Raw genomic sequence first — 18,893 nt, forward strand, 5'->3', positions numbered from 1 at the left:
ATTAAGAGTCTGAATACGTGTTTGTGTTTCTGTTTTATATGACCTTAAATGATAAGTTAACATTATAACTCTTTTCCAAACAGAATTGGACACCTGATGGAAAGTCGCGACCTTGCTGCGAAAATTGTCTTTGCACTAAAGATTGTGAATTATTTGGAAAGTGTTGTCACGATTTCGAATCAAAGAATAACACCCAAGCACAAATCCATAAATGTTACACGCAAGATGAACTTTACAATCAACCAAGAAATATGTCTGTGAACAATTTGCCAGAAGGTTTTGTTATAATAACCAGTTGCCCCGACGATTACCAAGGACATGTTTCTTGTTTAGAAATGCAGGAGCTGGATGATTATATACCGGTGTCAAGAAAAACCGACGGTCGTATTTACGTAAACAGAAAATGTGCTCAGTGCAATGGGGTTAAACATGTTGTTGATTGGACACTGAACATCATCGCTTTACATACCTCTGTGATGGACACGATAGCTAGCAACGACCATTTCCAGATGAAGGTTTTAAAATATTGCGGTCTGTATTCGACTCCTCCAACCAGCCTGTATGCAAAAGTTTTAGAATATGAATGTTTAGATACACAAAAAACGACGAAAACTTGCCATGCGAGTAATGATTTCAATACAGCAACAATTGAAACACACATGGAAAAGTGCGACTCATCCAAAGAATCTCCTTACATTTACATGGACGTGTTTCCTGACACGATAATCTACAACAACCCTTACTGTATGTTCTGTTTTGAAAACACAAGATATGATCCAAACATGTGCATGGACAGAACTGAGGCGATAAGAAATGAACATGTACAACTCACAATGATCTTGAACACCAGAGTCCAAAGGAGAATTAAACCGAAGTGTCTTAGAGGAGAAATATTTGATCCTTTACAGGTAACAGTACAAATGTTAAGTGTTCAAAGCCAAAAATGTTTCCTCTTGAATGTGCTGGTATTCATAATAATCTGAAGCCATTTCCTAACTTTTGTCGATTCCTTAATACAGCTCGCTGTCTGTTCACGTCATATAATATCTATCTAATGTAAAGAAATCTTAAGAATATTTCCTAATTTGACTATGCAAACTCGATTTTAGCAGAGGAATGACCCAAGATATTTTAGACAAACAATACAGGTTTTTTTCTCCAAAGCATTATGTGCATCTCTTCATAATTTTATAAACGTTTTATTTACAAAGGCAAACAACTTAAAATTAGAACTGAAGGCGTAAACCTTCAGTTTGTTTTATTTTTGTATATTTTCTAAACTATGGATATGTCAACAACAGCTTGTATCGTTTTTCAAAATTTATTTTACAGAAATCGTGCATTCACCTGTACTGTCCTACATTCCACCTACCAGACCATGGCGTGTGTCGTGCTTTTCTGAACGCAATGCATTATTTCGGAATGACGCTTGCCTTTTCCGCTACTACCAATGTCAAAATTCTAGATTTGAATCAATTTGGATTGCTTCTAGCTCGATTTGTTAGGAGTCATTTCCACTATGATGATCTTGTGCACGAAAACATAATTGAAAAACCGTGTAACTTGGAACGTTTCGAAATTTTCGAGCATCATGCACACCCAAAAACCATTATGTTTGTATTGAGCTTGATAACAAGTCAGAAATGTTCTGTATATGATGTTTTGAATGATTCAAAATACTTCAAGCAACTGGTCACCTCAAGTAATTTTACATTGTCTATTGTAAATACCAACATTTCTGATATAACCTCTTTACAGTCGGTAAACGTAAGTGGCATGACACGGTTGCACCATCAAGATGGCTACTATACGCCCTATAAACCATTCTTTGTATCTAAGAGTGTTCTAGAGGAATGTCCTTATGTTGAAATTAATGTAGAACAACACCCGTTACAGAAAACGATCATTCAATATGCCCATAATGACAACACTGATGGAAATTACAGTACCATAAAAATATGCGTTGATGATTATATGGCACTTGTAAGTACATCCTGTCATTGCGCAATATCTCCATTAGTTTTTATCATCTGCGTTTGTCTCTCTACCATGGCATATGAAAGAAGAGTCTAATCTTATAATTCCAACCCTTTGAGCCACATGACACTCTAGCTACATGTTGGAATTTCTGTATGACGGTGGACACTAGATCGTACACTGGTTGTGTAAGGTATATGACTTTTTAAAATTTAACTTTGAGTAACAAGAGATAATAAGTATATATGGGTAATTGCAGATAAAATTCAAACCACTGATAATACATGGACTAGCTTGTTTGTTATAAAAAAAAAATATTTGTAATTTTATTAGTCGTTGTCTAAAAGCGTCCGAATGCTCTGCTTTTTATGTATGTTTAAGGCACTATCTCATTTTAAGTCAAATGGCATTTAAAATATTCTATCTCAGTCCCGAAAGCATTTTTTGATAATAAATTTAAAAAGTAGGACACACTGTTCGAATACAATGTCATAACGTGTGGTCTAGCAATGCCATAAAACCTAATATGTATGGGTTTTGAAATTGTCTTGTGGTACGTTTTTGCTAAATGGAGTCATTGCCGATCTTCTTTTACCATGCCCTTCAAATATCATTACTTATTTCCTTCCACCATCACCTTCACACCAATACTTACCCAATTAAATCCACTATCATCTTCAAACAAATCATTTCCCAGTTCAATCCATTAACCCATTAACACAAATCATTACCCATTTCAAACCTCCATCACCTTCAAACTAATCTTTACCCATTTCAGTCCTCCATCACCTTCAAACCAATCATTAACCATTTCAAACCTCCATCATCTTCAAACCAATCTGTACCCATTTCGAAACTCCATCACCTTCAAACTAATCTTTACCCATTTCAAACCTCTATCACCTTCAAACCAGTCTTTACCCATTTCAATCCACTATCACCTTCAAACCAATCTTTACCCATTTCAAACCTCCATCACCTTCAAACCAATCTTTACCCATTTCAAACCTCCATCATCTTCAAACCAATATTTACCCATTATAATCCACCATCACCTTCAAACCAGTATTTACCCATTTCAATCAACTATCACCTTCAAACCAATCTTTACCCATTTCAAACCTCCATCCCTTTCAAACCAATCTTTACCGATTTCAAACCTCAATCACCTTCAAACCAATTTTTACCCATTTTAAACCTCAATCACCTTCTAACCAATTTTTACTCATTTCAATCCACTCTCACCACCAAACCAATATTTACGCGTTTCAATCAACTATCACCTTCAAACCAATTTTTACCCATTTCAAACCTCCATCACCTTCAAACCAATATTTACCCATTTCAAACCTCCATCACCTTCAAACCAATTTTTACCCATTTTAAACCTCCATCACCTTCAAACCAATTTTTACCCATTTCAAACCTCCATCACCTTCAAACCAATATTTACCAATTTCAAACCTCCATCACCTTCAAACCAATCTTTACCCATTTCAAACCTCCATCATCTTCAAACCAATATTTACCCATTATAATCCACCATCACCTTCAAACCAATATTTACCCATTTCAATCAACTTTCACCTTCAAACCAATCTTTAACCATTTCAATCAACTATCACCTTCAAACCAATCTTTACCCATTTCAAACCTCCATCCCTTTCAAACCAATCTTTACCCATTTCAAACCTCAATCACCTTCAAACCAATTTTTACCCATTTTAAACCCCAATCACCTTCAAACCAATTTTTATCCATTTCAATCCACTCTCACCACCAAACCAATATTTACTCGTTTCAATCAACTATCACCTTCAAACCAATTTTTACCCATTTCAAACCTCCATCACCTTCAAACCAATATTTACCCATTTCAAACCTCCATCACCTTCAAACCAATTTTTACCCATTTTAAACCTCCATCACCTTCAAACCAATTTTTACCCATTTCAATCCACTCTCACCACCAAACCAATATTTACGCGTTTCAATCAACTATCACCTTCAAACCAATCTTTACCAATTTCAAACCTCAATCACCTTCAAGCCAATCTTTACCCATTTTAAACCTCTACCACCTTCAAACCAATTTTTACCCATTTTAAACCTCAATCACCTTCAAACCAATTTTTACCCATTTCAATCCACTCTCACCACCAAACCAATATTTACGCGTTTCAATCCTCCATCACCTTCAAACCAATCTTTACCAATTTTAAACTTCCATCACCTTCAAACCAATATTTACCCATTTCAAACCTCCATCACCTTCAAACCAATCTTTACCAATTTCAAACCTCAATCACCTTCAAACTAATTTTTACCCATTTCAATCCACTATCACCTTCAAACCAATCATTACCCATTTCAATCCTCCATCACCTTCAAACCAATCTTTATCCATTTCAATTCACTATCACCTTCAAACCAATCATTACCCATTTCCAACCTCTATCACCTTCAAACAAATCTTTACCCATTTAAATCCACTATCACCTTCAAACCCATCATTCACCATTTCAATCCTCTATCACCATCAAACCAATCTTTACCCATTTCAAACCTCCATCACCTTCAAACCAATCTTTACCCATTTCAATCCTCCATCACCTTCAAACCAATCTTAACCCATTTCAAACCTCAATCACCTTCAAGCAAATCTTTACCCATTTCAATCCACTATCACCTTCAAACCAATTTTTACCCATTTTAAACCTCCATCACCTTCAAACCAATTTTTACCCATTTCAATCCACTCTCACCACCAAACCAATATTTACGCGTTTCAATCAACTATCACCTTCAAACCAATCTTTACCAATTTCAAACCTCAATCACCTTCAAACCAATCTTTACCCATTTCAATCCACTATCACCTTCAAACCAATTTTTACCCATTTTAAACCTCAATCACCTTAAAACCAATTTTTACCCATTTCAATCCACTTTCACCACCAAACCAATATTTACGCGTTTCAATCCTCCATCACCTTCAAACCAATCTTTACCAATTTTAAACTTCCATCACCTTCAAACCAATATTTACCCATTTCAAACCTCCATCACCTTCAAACCAATCTTTACCCATTTTAAACCTCCATCACCTTCAAACCAATTTTTACCCATTTCAATCCACTCTCACCACCAAACCAATATTTACGCGTTTCAATCAACTATCACCTTCAAACCAATCTTTACCAATTTCAAACCTCAATCACCTTCAAGCCAATCTTTACCCATTTTAAACCTCTACCACCTTCAAACCAATTTTTACCCATTTTAAACCTCAATCACCTTCAAACCAATTTTTACCCATTTCAATCCACTCTCACCACCAAACCAATATTTACGCGTTTCAATCCTCCATCACCTTCAAACCAATCTTTACCCATTTTAAACTTCCATCACCTTCAAACCAATATTTACCCATTTCAAACCTCCATCACCTTCAAACCAATTTTTACCCATTTCAAACCTCAATCACCTTCAAACTAATTTTTACCCATTTCAATCCACTATCACCTTCAAACCAATCATTACCCATTTCAATCCTCCATCACCTTCAAACCAATCTTTATCCATTTCAATTCACTATCACCTTCAAACCAATCATTACCCATTTCCAACCTCTATCACCTTCAAACAAATCTTTACCCATTTAAATCCAATATCACCTTCAAACCCATCATTCACCATTTCAATCCTCTATCACCTTCAAACCAATCTTTACCCATTTCAAACCTCCATCCCCTTCAAACCAATCTTTACCCATTTCAATCCTCCATCACCTTCAAACCAATCTTAACCCATTTCAAACCTCAATCACCTTCAAGCAAATCTTTACCCATTTCAATCCACTATCACCTTCAAACCAATTTTTACCCATTTTAAACATCCATCACCTTCAAACCAATTTTTACCCATTTCAATCCACTCTCACCACCAAACCAATATTTACGCGTTTCAATCAACTATCACCTTCAAACCAATCTTTACCAATTTCAAACCTCAATCACCTTCAAGCCAATCTTTACCCATTTTAAACCTCTATCACCTTCAAACCAATTTTTACCCATTTTAAACCTCAATCACCTTAAAACCAATTTTTACCCATTTCAATCCACTTTCACCACCAAACCAATATTTACGCGTTTCAATCCTCCATCACCTTCAAACCAATCTTTACCAATTTTAAACTTCCATCACCTTCAAACCAATATTTACCCATTTCAAACCTCCATCACCTTCAAACCAATTTTTACCCATTTTAAACCTCCATCACCTTCAAACCAATTTTTACCCATTTCAATCCACTCTCACCACCAAACCAATATTTACGCGTTTCAATCAACTATCACCTTCAAACCAATCTTAACCCATTTCAAACCTAAATCACCTTCAAGCAAATCTTTACCCATTTCAATCCACTATCACCTTCAAACCAATTTTTACCCATTTTAAACCTCCATCACCTTCAAACCAATTTTTACCCATTTCAATCCACTCTCACCACCAAACCAATATTTACGCGTTTCAATCCTCCATCACCTTCAAACCAATCTTTACCAATTTTAAACTTCCATCACCTTCAAACCAATATTTACCCATTTCAAACCTCCATCACCTTCAAACCAATCTTTACCCATTTCAAACCTCAATCACCTTCAAACCAATTTTTACCCATTTCAATCCACTATCACCTTCAAACCAATCATTACCCATTTCAATCCTCCATCACCTTCAAACCAATCTTTATCCATTTCAATTCACTATCACCTTCAAACCAATCATTACCCATTTCCAACCTCTATCACCTTCAAACAAATCTTTACCCATTTAAATCCACTATCACCTTCAAACCCATCATTAACCATTTCAATCCTCTATCACCATCAAACCAATCTTTACCCATTTCAAACCTCCATTCCCTTCAAACCAATCTTTACCAATTTCAAACCTCAATCACCTTCAAGCCAATCTTTACCCATTTGAAACCTCAATCACCTTCAAACCAATTTTTACCCATTTCAATCCACTCTCACCACCAAACCAATATTTACCCGTTTCAATCAACTATCACCTTCAAACCAATCTTTACCCATTTCAAACCTCCATCACCTTCAAACCAATCTTTACCCATTTCAATCCTCCATCACCTTCAAACCAATCTTAACCCATTTCAAACCTCAATCACCTTCAAGCAAATCTTTCCCCATTTCAATCCACTATCACCTTCAAACCAATCTTTGCCCATTTCAATCCTCCATCACCTTCAAACCAATCTTTACCCATTTCAAACCTCCATCACCTTCAAACCAATATTCACCCATTTCAAACCTCCATCACCTTCAAACCAATCTTTACCAATTTCAAACCTCAATCACCTTCAAGCCAATCTTTACCCATTTCAATCCACTATCACCTTCAAACCAGTCTTTGCCCATTTCAGTCCACAATCACCTTCAAACCAATCATTACCCATTCCAATCCTCTATCACCTTTAAACCAATCTTTATTCATTTCAATTCACTATCACCTTCAAACCAATCATTACCCATTTCAAACCTCCATCACCTTCAAACCAATTTTTACCCATTTCAATCCACTATCACCTTCAAACCAATCATTACCCATTTCAATTCTCTATCACCTTCAAACCAATCTTTATCCATTTCAATCCACTATCACCTTCAAACCAATCATTACCCATTTCCAACCTCTATCACCTTCAAACCAATCTTTACCCATTTAAATCCACTATCACCTTCAAACCAATCATTAACCATTTCAATCCTCTATCACCTTCAAACCAATTTTTACCCATTTCAATCCACTATCACCTTCAAACCAATCATTACCCATTTCAATTCTCTATCACCTTCAAACCAATCTTTATCCATTTCAATCCACTATCACCTTCAAACCAATCATTACCCATTTCCAACCTCTACCACCTTCAAACCAATCTTTACCCATTTAAATCCACTATCACCTTCAAACCAATCATTACCCATTTCCAACCTCACCACCTTCAAACCAATCTTTACCCATTTAAATCCACTATCACCTTCAAACCAATCATTAACCATTTCAATCCTCTATCACCTTCAAACCAATCTTTACCCATTTCAATCCACTATCACCTTCAAACCAATCATTAACCATTTCAAACCTCCATCAACTTCAAACCAATCATTAACCATTTCAATCCACAATCACCTTCAAACCAATCATTACCCATTTCAATCCTCCATCACCTTCAAACCAATTATTACCCATTTCAAACCTCTATCACCTTCAAACCAATCTTTATCCATTTCAATTCACTATCACCTTCAAACCAATCATTACCCATTTCCAACCTCTATCACCTTCAAACCAATCTTTACCCATTTAAATCCACTATCTTCTTCAAACCAATCATTACCCATTTCAATCCTCTATCACCTTCAAACCAATCTTTATCCATTTTAATTCATTATCACCTTCAAATCAATCATTACCCATTTCCAACCTCGATCACCTTCAAACCAATCTTTACCCATTTAAATCCACTATCACCTTCAAACCAATCATTGACCATTTCAATCCACTATCACCTTCAAACCAGTCTTTGCCCATTTCAGTCCACAATCACCTTCAAACCAATCATTACCCATTTCAATCCTCTATCATCTTTAAACCAATCTTTATTCATTTCAATTCACTATCACCTTCAAACCAATCATTACCCATTTCAAACCTCCATCACCTTCAAACCAATTTTTACCCATTTCAATCCACTATCACCTTCCAACCAATCATTACCCATTTCAATTCTCTATCACCTTCAAACCAATCTTTATTCATTTCAATCCACTATCACCTTCAAACCAATCATTACCCATTTCCAACCTCTACCACCTTCAAACCAATCTTTACCCATTTAAATCCACTATCACCTTCAAACCAATCATTAACCATTTCAATCCTCTATCACCTTCAAACCAATCTTTACCCATTTCAATCCACTATCACCTTCAAACCAATCATTAACCATTTCAAACCTCCATCAACTTCAAACCAATCATTAACCATTTCAATCCACAATCACCTTCAAACCAATCATTACCCATTTCAATTTTCCATCACCTTCAAACCAATTATTACCCATTTCAAACCTCTATCACCTTCAAACCAATCTTTATCCATTTCAATTCACTATCACCTTCAAACCAATCATTACCCATTTCCAACCTCTATCACCTTCAAACCAATCTTTACCCATTTAAATCCACTATCTTCTTCAAACCAATCGTTAACAATTTCAATCCTCCATCACCTTCAAACCAATCTTTATCCATTTTAATTCATGATCACCTTCAAACCAATCATTACCCATTTCAAACCTCTATCACCTTCAAACCAATCTTTATCCATTTCAATTCACTATCACCTTCAAACCAATCATTACCCATTTCCAACCTCTATCACCTTCAAACCAATCTTTACCCATTTAAATCCACTATCTTCTTCAAACCAATCGTTAACAATTTCAATCCTCCATCACCTTCAAACCAATCTTTATCCATTTTAATTCATTATCACCTTCAAACCAATCATTACCCATTTCCAACCTCGATCACCTTCAAACCAATCTTTACCCATTTAAATCCACTATCACCTTCAAACCAATCATTGACCATTTCAATCCTCTATCACCTTCAAAGCAATCTTTACCCATTTAAATCCACTATCACCTTCAAACCAATTATTAACCATTTCAAACCTCCATCACCTACAAACCAATCTTTACCCATTTCAATCAACCATCACCTTCAAACCAATCTTTACCCATTTCAATCAACTATCACCTTCAAACCAATCTTTACCCATTTCAATCAACTATCACCTTCAAACCAATTTTTACACATTTTAAACCTCAATCACCTTCAAACCAATCATTACCCATTTCAATCAACTATCACCTTCAAACCAATCTTTACCCATTTCAATCAACTATCACCTTCAAACCAATCTTTACACATTTTAAACCTCAATCACCTTCAAACCAATCATTACCCATTTCCAACCACTATCACCTTCAAACCAATCTTTACCCATTTCAATCCATTATCACCTTCAAACCAATCTTTACCCATTTAAATCCACTATCACTTTCAAACCAATCTTTACCCATTTCAATCCTCCACCACCTTCAAACCAATTATTTCCCATTGCAAACCTCCATTCCCGTCAAACCAATCATTTCCCATTTCAAACTTTCATCAACTTCACATAAATCATTACCCATTTCAAACCTCTATCACCTTCAAACCAATCATTACCCATTTCAAATCTCCATCACCTTCAAACCAATCATTATCCATTTCAAATCTCTTCGTAACAGCTCTATATTTCATTTGACATGATGAAGAAATAGAAAAAGTATTTTAAAAAGTCTTCATTCGAAGCAAAATATTGCCTTTCGACGTTGCATTTATGACGCAATTTATCACGTGGTTTACACTCAATGAGCAATATCTATGATGAATGCCGGTATTCACAGCATTGCTTTTATAAGAATATGAATGTATATACGAATTACCGCGGAAAAGTAAAAAGAAAAAAAATAGTAGAATCAAGAAGCTTGTATTAAGGTATTATTCAAACAAAGTAATGTATTTATGATAGATTCTTTACAGAAACAAAGAGAATGCTACATTATCAAACGCTAAACTGTATTACCATTTTTAAATAGTTATGTTGTCTTTTTATAACATAATATTTTTAGAGTGTTTCAACTCCATCATTCTTCAAATACTCATTAAAGTGACACTCTTATTCAAAATCAATACATACACATGTATAACAAACATCAATTTTGACTGATTAGCTTTAAACTACTTATTTAATAATGCATTTATGTAAAATATTAATTACTGATAACAAGATTGTAACCGTGTTTTTACTAGCAGAATGCGCAAAGATATTAAATGATTGGTGAATGCTAAAATATTTACTGTGATCTACTATCGTCTCATATGGTGGAAATACCTTGATTAACCTCATTTCTTTCAAATTAAACCCAGTATCCTTCATAAGAACCATTGTTTTCGACATTTAGTCATCCTTTTTGGAATATTAAAACAGGTGGTAAATCTTATTTCGGAGTAATAGTGCATCTATAACATTTATTATGAATTTCATTGTTATGTTTTGTTATTATTGTTTTCGACTATGGGTTTTGGAACAGTATTGATGGACGTACTACTGCAATACACGAGCGTAAGAACACTATATTCACATAGCGTTCGTTAAAAAACATGGTTAGTTAACATTGGTACCCTTAATTTAATATCACTTTTTTTAATTTATTATCATACTTTGTTATAGTTAAGTATATTTGGTTGTATTAAAAATGACAAAGAAAAACACTAATAACAAATGTTCGAATAAGTGTAATGCATGAGTCTATCTGATTTGTTTAAACGGCTTAATAATTTGCTCACCATTGTTTGAATATTGACTAATTACGATTTGCACAATTAAACCGTTTGGCTGGTCTGGATATAAATTAAAAAATGGAATACTCTCCCTTATATGTTTGGGTTAACGTCCATAGCATTTACACGACTATATTTGAATTTACTTCTGTTACTCATTTTGACTATTCAAGATCTGGTTTGACGGTCAAACATTATCCTCGTTCAAGTTTTGGTTAGACTTTTGACAGTTTTTGAAGTCCACAATTTTGAGTGATTTGAATTATCCTAGTTATATTTTGTCTTTCTAAAAAGTATGGACGTCAATATTTTCTGTGATCATATACTGGATATGTTTCGTGAATATTTATTTCCCATTTAAATCTTATTTGAATGCGTATGTTGTGAAATAAAGATATATGAGTGTTTTGTTGTTATGTTTAATCCATATTTTTTTAATTTAAAGCTTATATAGAGAAGCATTTGAAAAAATATTTTCCTTAATGGGTATGCATTTGAATATAGCCGAACTGTAACACAAAGCTGTTGCTGGTTAAGTTTAAACATGTGATGATATTAAAGTATAAGACTGCATGTGTGCGTTATAGATATGAATTGGTTTCATTTAAAAACTGCTTTGGATGCAAACTATTACTAACATTGTATGTTTACAGTGACATTTAGTTATCACATCTCTGCTTACTTATATACTGCAACACTCCATATTATAGCATGATCTATAACTAAACCGTCCACGATTCAACGAAATGCATTTTTGTAGACAGAATAAAACGCCATAAAAATCAACAGTTAATCAAATGACGTCATATTAACGCGGGAAAATATTCATAACGCCATACTGACTTGTCTATTTGTAGTTGTGAAACAGTTGATCATTTATATACTCATTTACTGCGAAATAAGCCGTTCATAATGACCGTAAAATCATTTTTGAATCGGTTATTGGCTCAGTCATTCATATGACAATATATTTCACATGTTAGGTAAATAATTGTATAATATCATTTTGTACTTAAGTTATGAGTCCCAAACTTTTTACATAAAAGTTGGTGAATATTGGCTCAGCTGTTGCCCCTTAATTATTCTGTTTAAATTCTTGATAGCGAGCCGGCCCCACTTTCTCAAAATACTTTTATTTTTACTCAAATCTCAATCTCAGTCAGAACTCATTTTACTACATAAAATCATAAATCGAACTCGTGTGTGTTCTTACTATTTGTTAAAACAGATATCCTGATATAATGCATTGATACAAAAAAATTCGTCAATGTTTTAAAAAAAATACTCTACAGAAAAACATACTTGAGTAATTGTTAAGTTGTCTTCAGTAAAATCTATGCTGTAGAACAAGTTTTTGATTAAAATATTCTCTTAGAAAATACGCCTTTAAACGGTGTAAATTAAAATCATACGATTTTAAATAATTTTTGATGCTATGTGGTTAAATAAGTTGAGTCTGAGATTGAGATTTGACTTAAGAATTTTGGAATATTTGGGCTTGAAGGCACCTACGGCCGATATAGTTAGCAATTAAAGGATTATATACAGTGATTAAGCCGTTCTCTCTTGTTATATTGCTACAAAGTTTGTGCTATTGCATTTATTCATTGATACATTCCGATGATCTCTTTCGCATTCATTGCAATCGTACTTTTATTTTTCTTTGACTTTGAAAATGTTTGCCATTGAAATTTACGCAGGTGTAATAATCTAACCGGTTAATTAATGGTAGCTTTTAACGTGTATGTTGTATAATTAGTTTAAAGTGTTTGCCAGTGAAGTGTGTCATTGCATGGATTTAGTAAGATACCTACAAGTAAAAACATTCATTAAACTGCTGAATTGATATTACTATGCGACCTGCTTGCAGCGTAGTAAAGTGTTGAAATTTCTGAAACTGTAAAACGTTCATATATTTGCTATGGTTGTATTTGATGGAAAATATAAGAGGCGTTCCGAACTCCGTCGTTGCTTCAACATAAACACATAAACCATTTTAAAGATTAAACAAAATAGTTTGTATCTCGTTTCCGATGCGAAATTATGCATTTGTAAGCTAACATTTCAGGGAGTTTTTCAGTAAAATTAAGATTACTGTAACATTAAATATGCCATCCCTACGATATAAGGCGTAATACACTTTCCGTTCTTACCTATTCAAGTAATAAAGTCGTCCAATCGATCGCGAGGTTTGGTTAGCTCAATCGGTCCGTACGTCCGCCATTGACGTTATATCAGCACACGCTTTGTCGTCCTTTAAGGGATAATATAGTATGCATGACCTTCTTGCTGCGAATCATGGAACACAGCATTACAATCTGCGAGGCAAAAGAGCTCCAGTATTCGACATATTCAAAGACTTCTGCTGTTTCGGTTCAGGTAACCTGTCACATAAAACATTTCAATATAGTCTGGCAAACGAAGCTGGTAGCTAGAAACTTCAGAAAGCTCATATTGGGTATGTGCAAATACCTAGAATATTGCGAGCTGTGTGTTGACCGCGGTATAAGTGAAAGAATCTAATTGTTATCGTCTATGATGCCAATAAAGATTGAAGATTTCGTAATTTACGGATAAGATTCTTTAACAGAACGGTCGCAATGTGTTTAAATATCCCTCGAAAGGAGGCCATTTCTGATCGAAACGATTACGTTTATAAATGTATATCCAAATAAAGCCAAAAAGAGAGTAATGTTTTTTTGGAAAATCTGATTAATATTTTTATTATAGGTTGCAAGCATTATGTACAGAAACTTGACGAAATTGATATATAAATGCGATCCAGATACACCCAAAGACCACGCTTGATCGTTACACAGTGATATTGATTTTTGAATCATCATAATCAGTCCACTTTGTCAGTTTACACATGCATGATCAACCACAAATAAAGCTAAACACATCTTATCTATGGTATTTTGCGCTGGCATATTAAATAACTGTCTGATTTGCAAAGATATTTTTTGATACCACAATTGGTTCTTTCCTTCAAAGCAATTTGGTGCTATGACATGTCTATGACAGTCCTTAGTACGGTAAATACTGGACGCTCGTTATTTCAGCAATTCTAGACCGGTATTACAAGTAGGCATATTCCTAACATTTATCTCGGATAATATGTTTAGTGACTGTCATGTTTTCGTTTGATGTTCATCAAGAACATTGGACCCCCGTTTTGTACTTGGAGACTTTGTTAGAAATAATATGTCATAGTTATCCGTTTCTGACTTCGACTGATCGCGCATAACCACACTGCATGGATAACCCTGGTCCTAATATTGCATGCAAATATTGAAAATGCTCAACCATTTTATAATGACACATTTTCAGATTAAATAATTGTTGATCATTCCCAAAGTGTTAATACACATTTTATTGACGTTGAAAGCTTACTTTAGGTGACAGATCACATGTTCACATACTTCTAGACATACTGTAGATCTTGATGTTAATGATCATAATTGTTGTGTCAACAATAAAAAGCTATTTCTTGATATTTCATTTATAAATGTAAGTTGCTTATGTACTTTCCAGATTTCTCAGATTTTGTACACCAGTATGATATAATCTGTCTTGCTGGAACAAAATTAGATCAAGTTGATCAACCTTATATTGATGGGTTTACCCTTAAATTAAAGAAGTGAAAAGAAGATCTAGAAGTTTCGTAAAAGATGACAATTTTGATTGTATTTCCTTGTTAGAAATAAGCCATGAGAATTGTGTATGGCTTCGTTGTCATAAGTAAAGGACAAGATAAGACAAGACAAGATAGAAAGTAAGATAATTGATATAGAAATTAATGGTCACTGAGCTTTTAAGGGGCTGTACTCCGTATGATAAAACAGCGAAAAAAAAAGAAAATTGTCGGTTCGAAGCCGGTCTCCGACTCGATTTTTTTTACATTTTGGTATGTTTTTTTACAATTATGATATCAAAGAGTAAAACATTTTATTAAATTATTATTTTTGGTGCCAATATGGGGTACAGTCGCTTTAAGATACAAGTTATACGCGAATGATATTGTTGATGGTATTAATTATGATGTTAATTGTGTGGCTTCTGATACATGTAACAAAGAGAGTTATAATTTCACTAAACTTCCAATTCTGCTGGGAATAAACTTTTGAAGTGTTTTGAAAAAAATGCTTTTGTGGATTTTAAACAACAACTTGATAGTATGTATTTAGATAAATCCTATTCAAGTGACTTGCTAAAAAACATCACATCAGTGGTAAAGTTTCTGATATAATTACTGCTGCTGATAGTTATAATCTCTTTGTTTCAGTGAAGCATGATACCTCGGAAAAAAACGTAAAAATAAAGGACCATCGTTTGATAAAGATTGTTTCAATGGTCGTAAACATTATCATGCCTCTAAGAACAAATATTGAATACTTCGATCACATGTCACGTTTATGATATGGCTAGTATCAGTAAGAAGTATAAACAGATGTTGTAAACTCAGATGTTACCAAAGTGATGTCAGTAAACAACTTTAGGGTTTAAGTTCAACTGGACCTTAATCTTATTGGAATTTTTGAATTAATATAGTAGTGAAAGGAAGCAATGTATATTGTATAGGTTTTTGTGTTTTGTGTTACAACATTTAAATAGAAACATGTAAATGTGTTGCTTTTGTTCTGTTCCCTGTACTGTTTTTGGTTTTAGCATTGTTCTTATTGCATATACGCATGCTCGTCGCTCCAGCGGAAGCAAAGATGGTGCTGCTACTAGCATAAAAGTATCCAATGAACACGAATTGAAGATACAGAACATGATAACAAGTAAAAAACTAATATTTGAAAATGTGGAAGGTAGACACTGCTTCTTTATACGGCCAATTCGAAGTGCTACTTATCTGCGCTGCAGTGCCGCCGTCAAGGCCGTTATCCGGTTGGCATTATTTCGCAAACTTTATAATCGACTCAAAGAAAAGTTGTACCACATATTTGTACACATTCCTGGAATCTCAGACCTCAAACTAATAAATGCCATTCAAATATCCATCCAGCGGAAATGTATTACAATATCAACGCTAAAATTCTGCTAAACAGTAATTAAAACTAATTTTTAATAGACTATTATTCATACCCTTGAAGCAATACATGTGAAATAAATAATGAGAAGGAATTAAATGTCGTTTTGTTCAGTTTTGCAAGGTTTTGTGTCTCATACTGGGGCTGCATATCAACGGCACCGGAACCTCTAATTAATTGCATCGTACGACCAAACATCAACGGCAACGTGGGCAACATATCCAGGGCACCAAGGGCCGCACATTAATGGCATCGTTACCTGACAGTCAACGACATCGGAATCACACATAGCGGAACCAGAGGCCGCACAAGCTTAGTCATCAACGACAATGGAAGCCGCGCATCAGCGACAATAGGGTCACACATGTACAGCACCAATGTCCGCACATTAAATGGGCCGGGAGATGCAACCCATCATCGACACGGGGCTCCGCACATTAACGACAACATTAACATATCAACGAAACCGGAGGCCGCACATCAACGGCAGGGCAGGCAACTAATCAAGGCCACCGGAGTCCACACATAAACGGCAACGGAGACAACACTTCCACGACACTGGAAGCCCCACATTTATGGCACCAGACACTGCAAGGCAACAACATCAAGGTCCACTCACCAACGGCACTGGAAATAACACATCAACGGCAACGGGAGTAATACATCATCGGCACCGGGAGCCACACATAAACGAAACTGGGGTCCGCACATTAATTGCACCGTAAGCCACTTATCAACCGCATTCGAGGACGCACATCAACGGCACGGGTTCAACACATCAACGGCATACGGAGCCACACATCCATGGCACCATGGTCGGTGGGGGGAGCTACATTCAACGGCAAAAGGGGCAACATATCATCAGCACCGGGGGCAACACATCACCGGCACCAGGGGTGCACATCCATGGCATGCGGGGGAGGGGGCTACATTCTAAGGCATAAGGGGCCACATATCATCAGCACCGGGGGCAACACATCACCGGCACCAGGGGTGCACATCCATGGCATGAGGGGGGGGCTACATTCTACGGCATAAGGGGCCACATATCATCAGCACCAGGAGCAACACATGAACAACACCGGAAGCAACAGTTGCGTCAGGGAGTGCACATCAATAGCACTGAAGGTCACCCATCAACGGCACTAGTAGGCACGCATTAATGGCACCGGAGGCAACACATCAACGGCACTGGGAGCAACACATCATCATCACTGGGAGCTACACATCATCATCACTGGGAGCTACACATCAACGGCACTGGGAGCAACACATCATCATCACTGGGAGCTACACATCAACGGCACTGGGAGCAACACATCATCATCACTGGGGGCTACACATCATCATCACTGGGAGCAACACATCATCATCACTGGGAGCAACACATCATCATCACTGGGAGCTGCACATCATCATCACTGGGAGCTACACATCATCATCACTGGGGGCTACACATCATCATCACTGGGAGCAACACATCATCATCACTGGGAGCAACACATCATCATCACTGGGGGCTACACATCATCATCACTGGGGGCTACACATCATCATCACTGGGGGCTACACATCATCATCATCACCGGAGGCAACACATCATCATCACTGGGGGCTACACATCATCATCACTGGGGGCTACACATCATCATCACCGGAGGCAACACATCATCATCACTGGGGGCTACACATCATCATCACCGGAGGCAACACATCAACATCACTGGGGGCTACACATCATCGACACAAGTGGCCACACATCATCGTACCAGGAGCGCAAATCAACGGCACTATGTTCTACACATTTTTGGTACTAGGGGCCACACATCATTTTCACCTGGGGCAACACATCACCGGCACCAGGGGCGCACATCAACGGCACTTGGGGGCCAAACATCATCGGTACTAGGGGCCGCACATAATCGGCACCGGGGACAACACATCAACGTTACCAGTTTAACACATCATCGGCACCGTGAGCACATATTAATGACACTAGGGGCAACTCATCAGCGGCAACGTGGTATACTCCTACACGTTGCTAGAGACCACATATCCACGGCATCGGCGGACGCAAATTAATGGCACCGTAAGGCCGCACCTGAACGTTATTGGAAGCCACAGCATTTGGGACCACTTATCAACGATAGATGGGGTACCGGCGGCCGCCGGACCACGACACCAGAAGCCACTCATGTATGGTAACGGAAGCCAAACATCAATGGCAACAATGATTACACACCAACGGTACTTGGGTCTTTTAAACACACGCGCACATACACATGGGTTATTTAAATTTAGTAAAGATGTCTTAATTTCACATTCAATAAGTTTCATAAAAATGACATCTCACCCTTACATTCAAAATTCTCATGGTATGCTTCGGACCACC

At 36.3% G+C, this 18,893-nt stretch overlaps 1 protein-coding gene across 1 annotated transcript; it reads left to right on the forward strand.

Moving 5' to 3' along the window:
• Positions 1–17,663: 17,663 nt before the first annotated feature.
• On the forward strand, positions 17,664–18,410 carry LOC128204854 (histidine-rich glycoprotein-like). The gene has a single exon (XM_052906262.1). The coding sequence runs from the start codon at positions 17,664–17,666 to the stop codon at positions 18,408–18,410; it is 747 nt and encodes a 248-aa protein (XP_052762222.1).
• The last annotated feature ends 483 nt before the right edge of the window (positions 18,411–18,893 follow it).

The sequence above is a fragment of the Mya arenaria genome, chromosome 10 (assembly GCF_026914265.1).
Source record: "Mya arenaria isolate MELC-2E11 chromosome 10, ASM2691426v1".
NCBI lineage: Eukaryota > Metazoa > Mollusca > Bivalvia > Myida > Myidae > Mya > Mya arenaria.

What these genes read in the sequence shown, in the direction of transcription:
- LOC128204854 (XM_052906262.1), top strand. Translation starts at nt 17,664, where the DNA reads ATGGCACCGGAGGCAACACATCAACGGCACTGGGAGCAACACATCATC.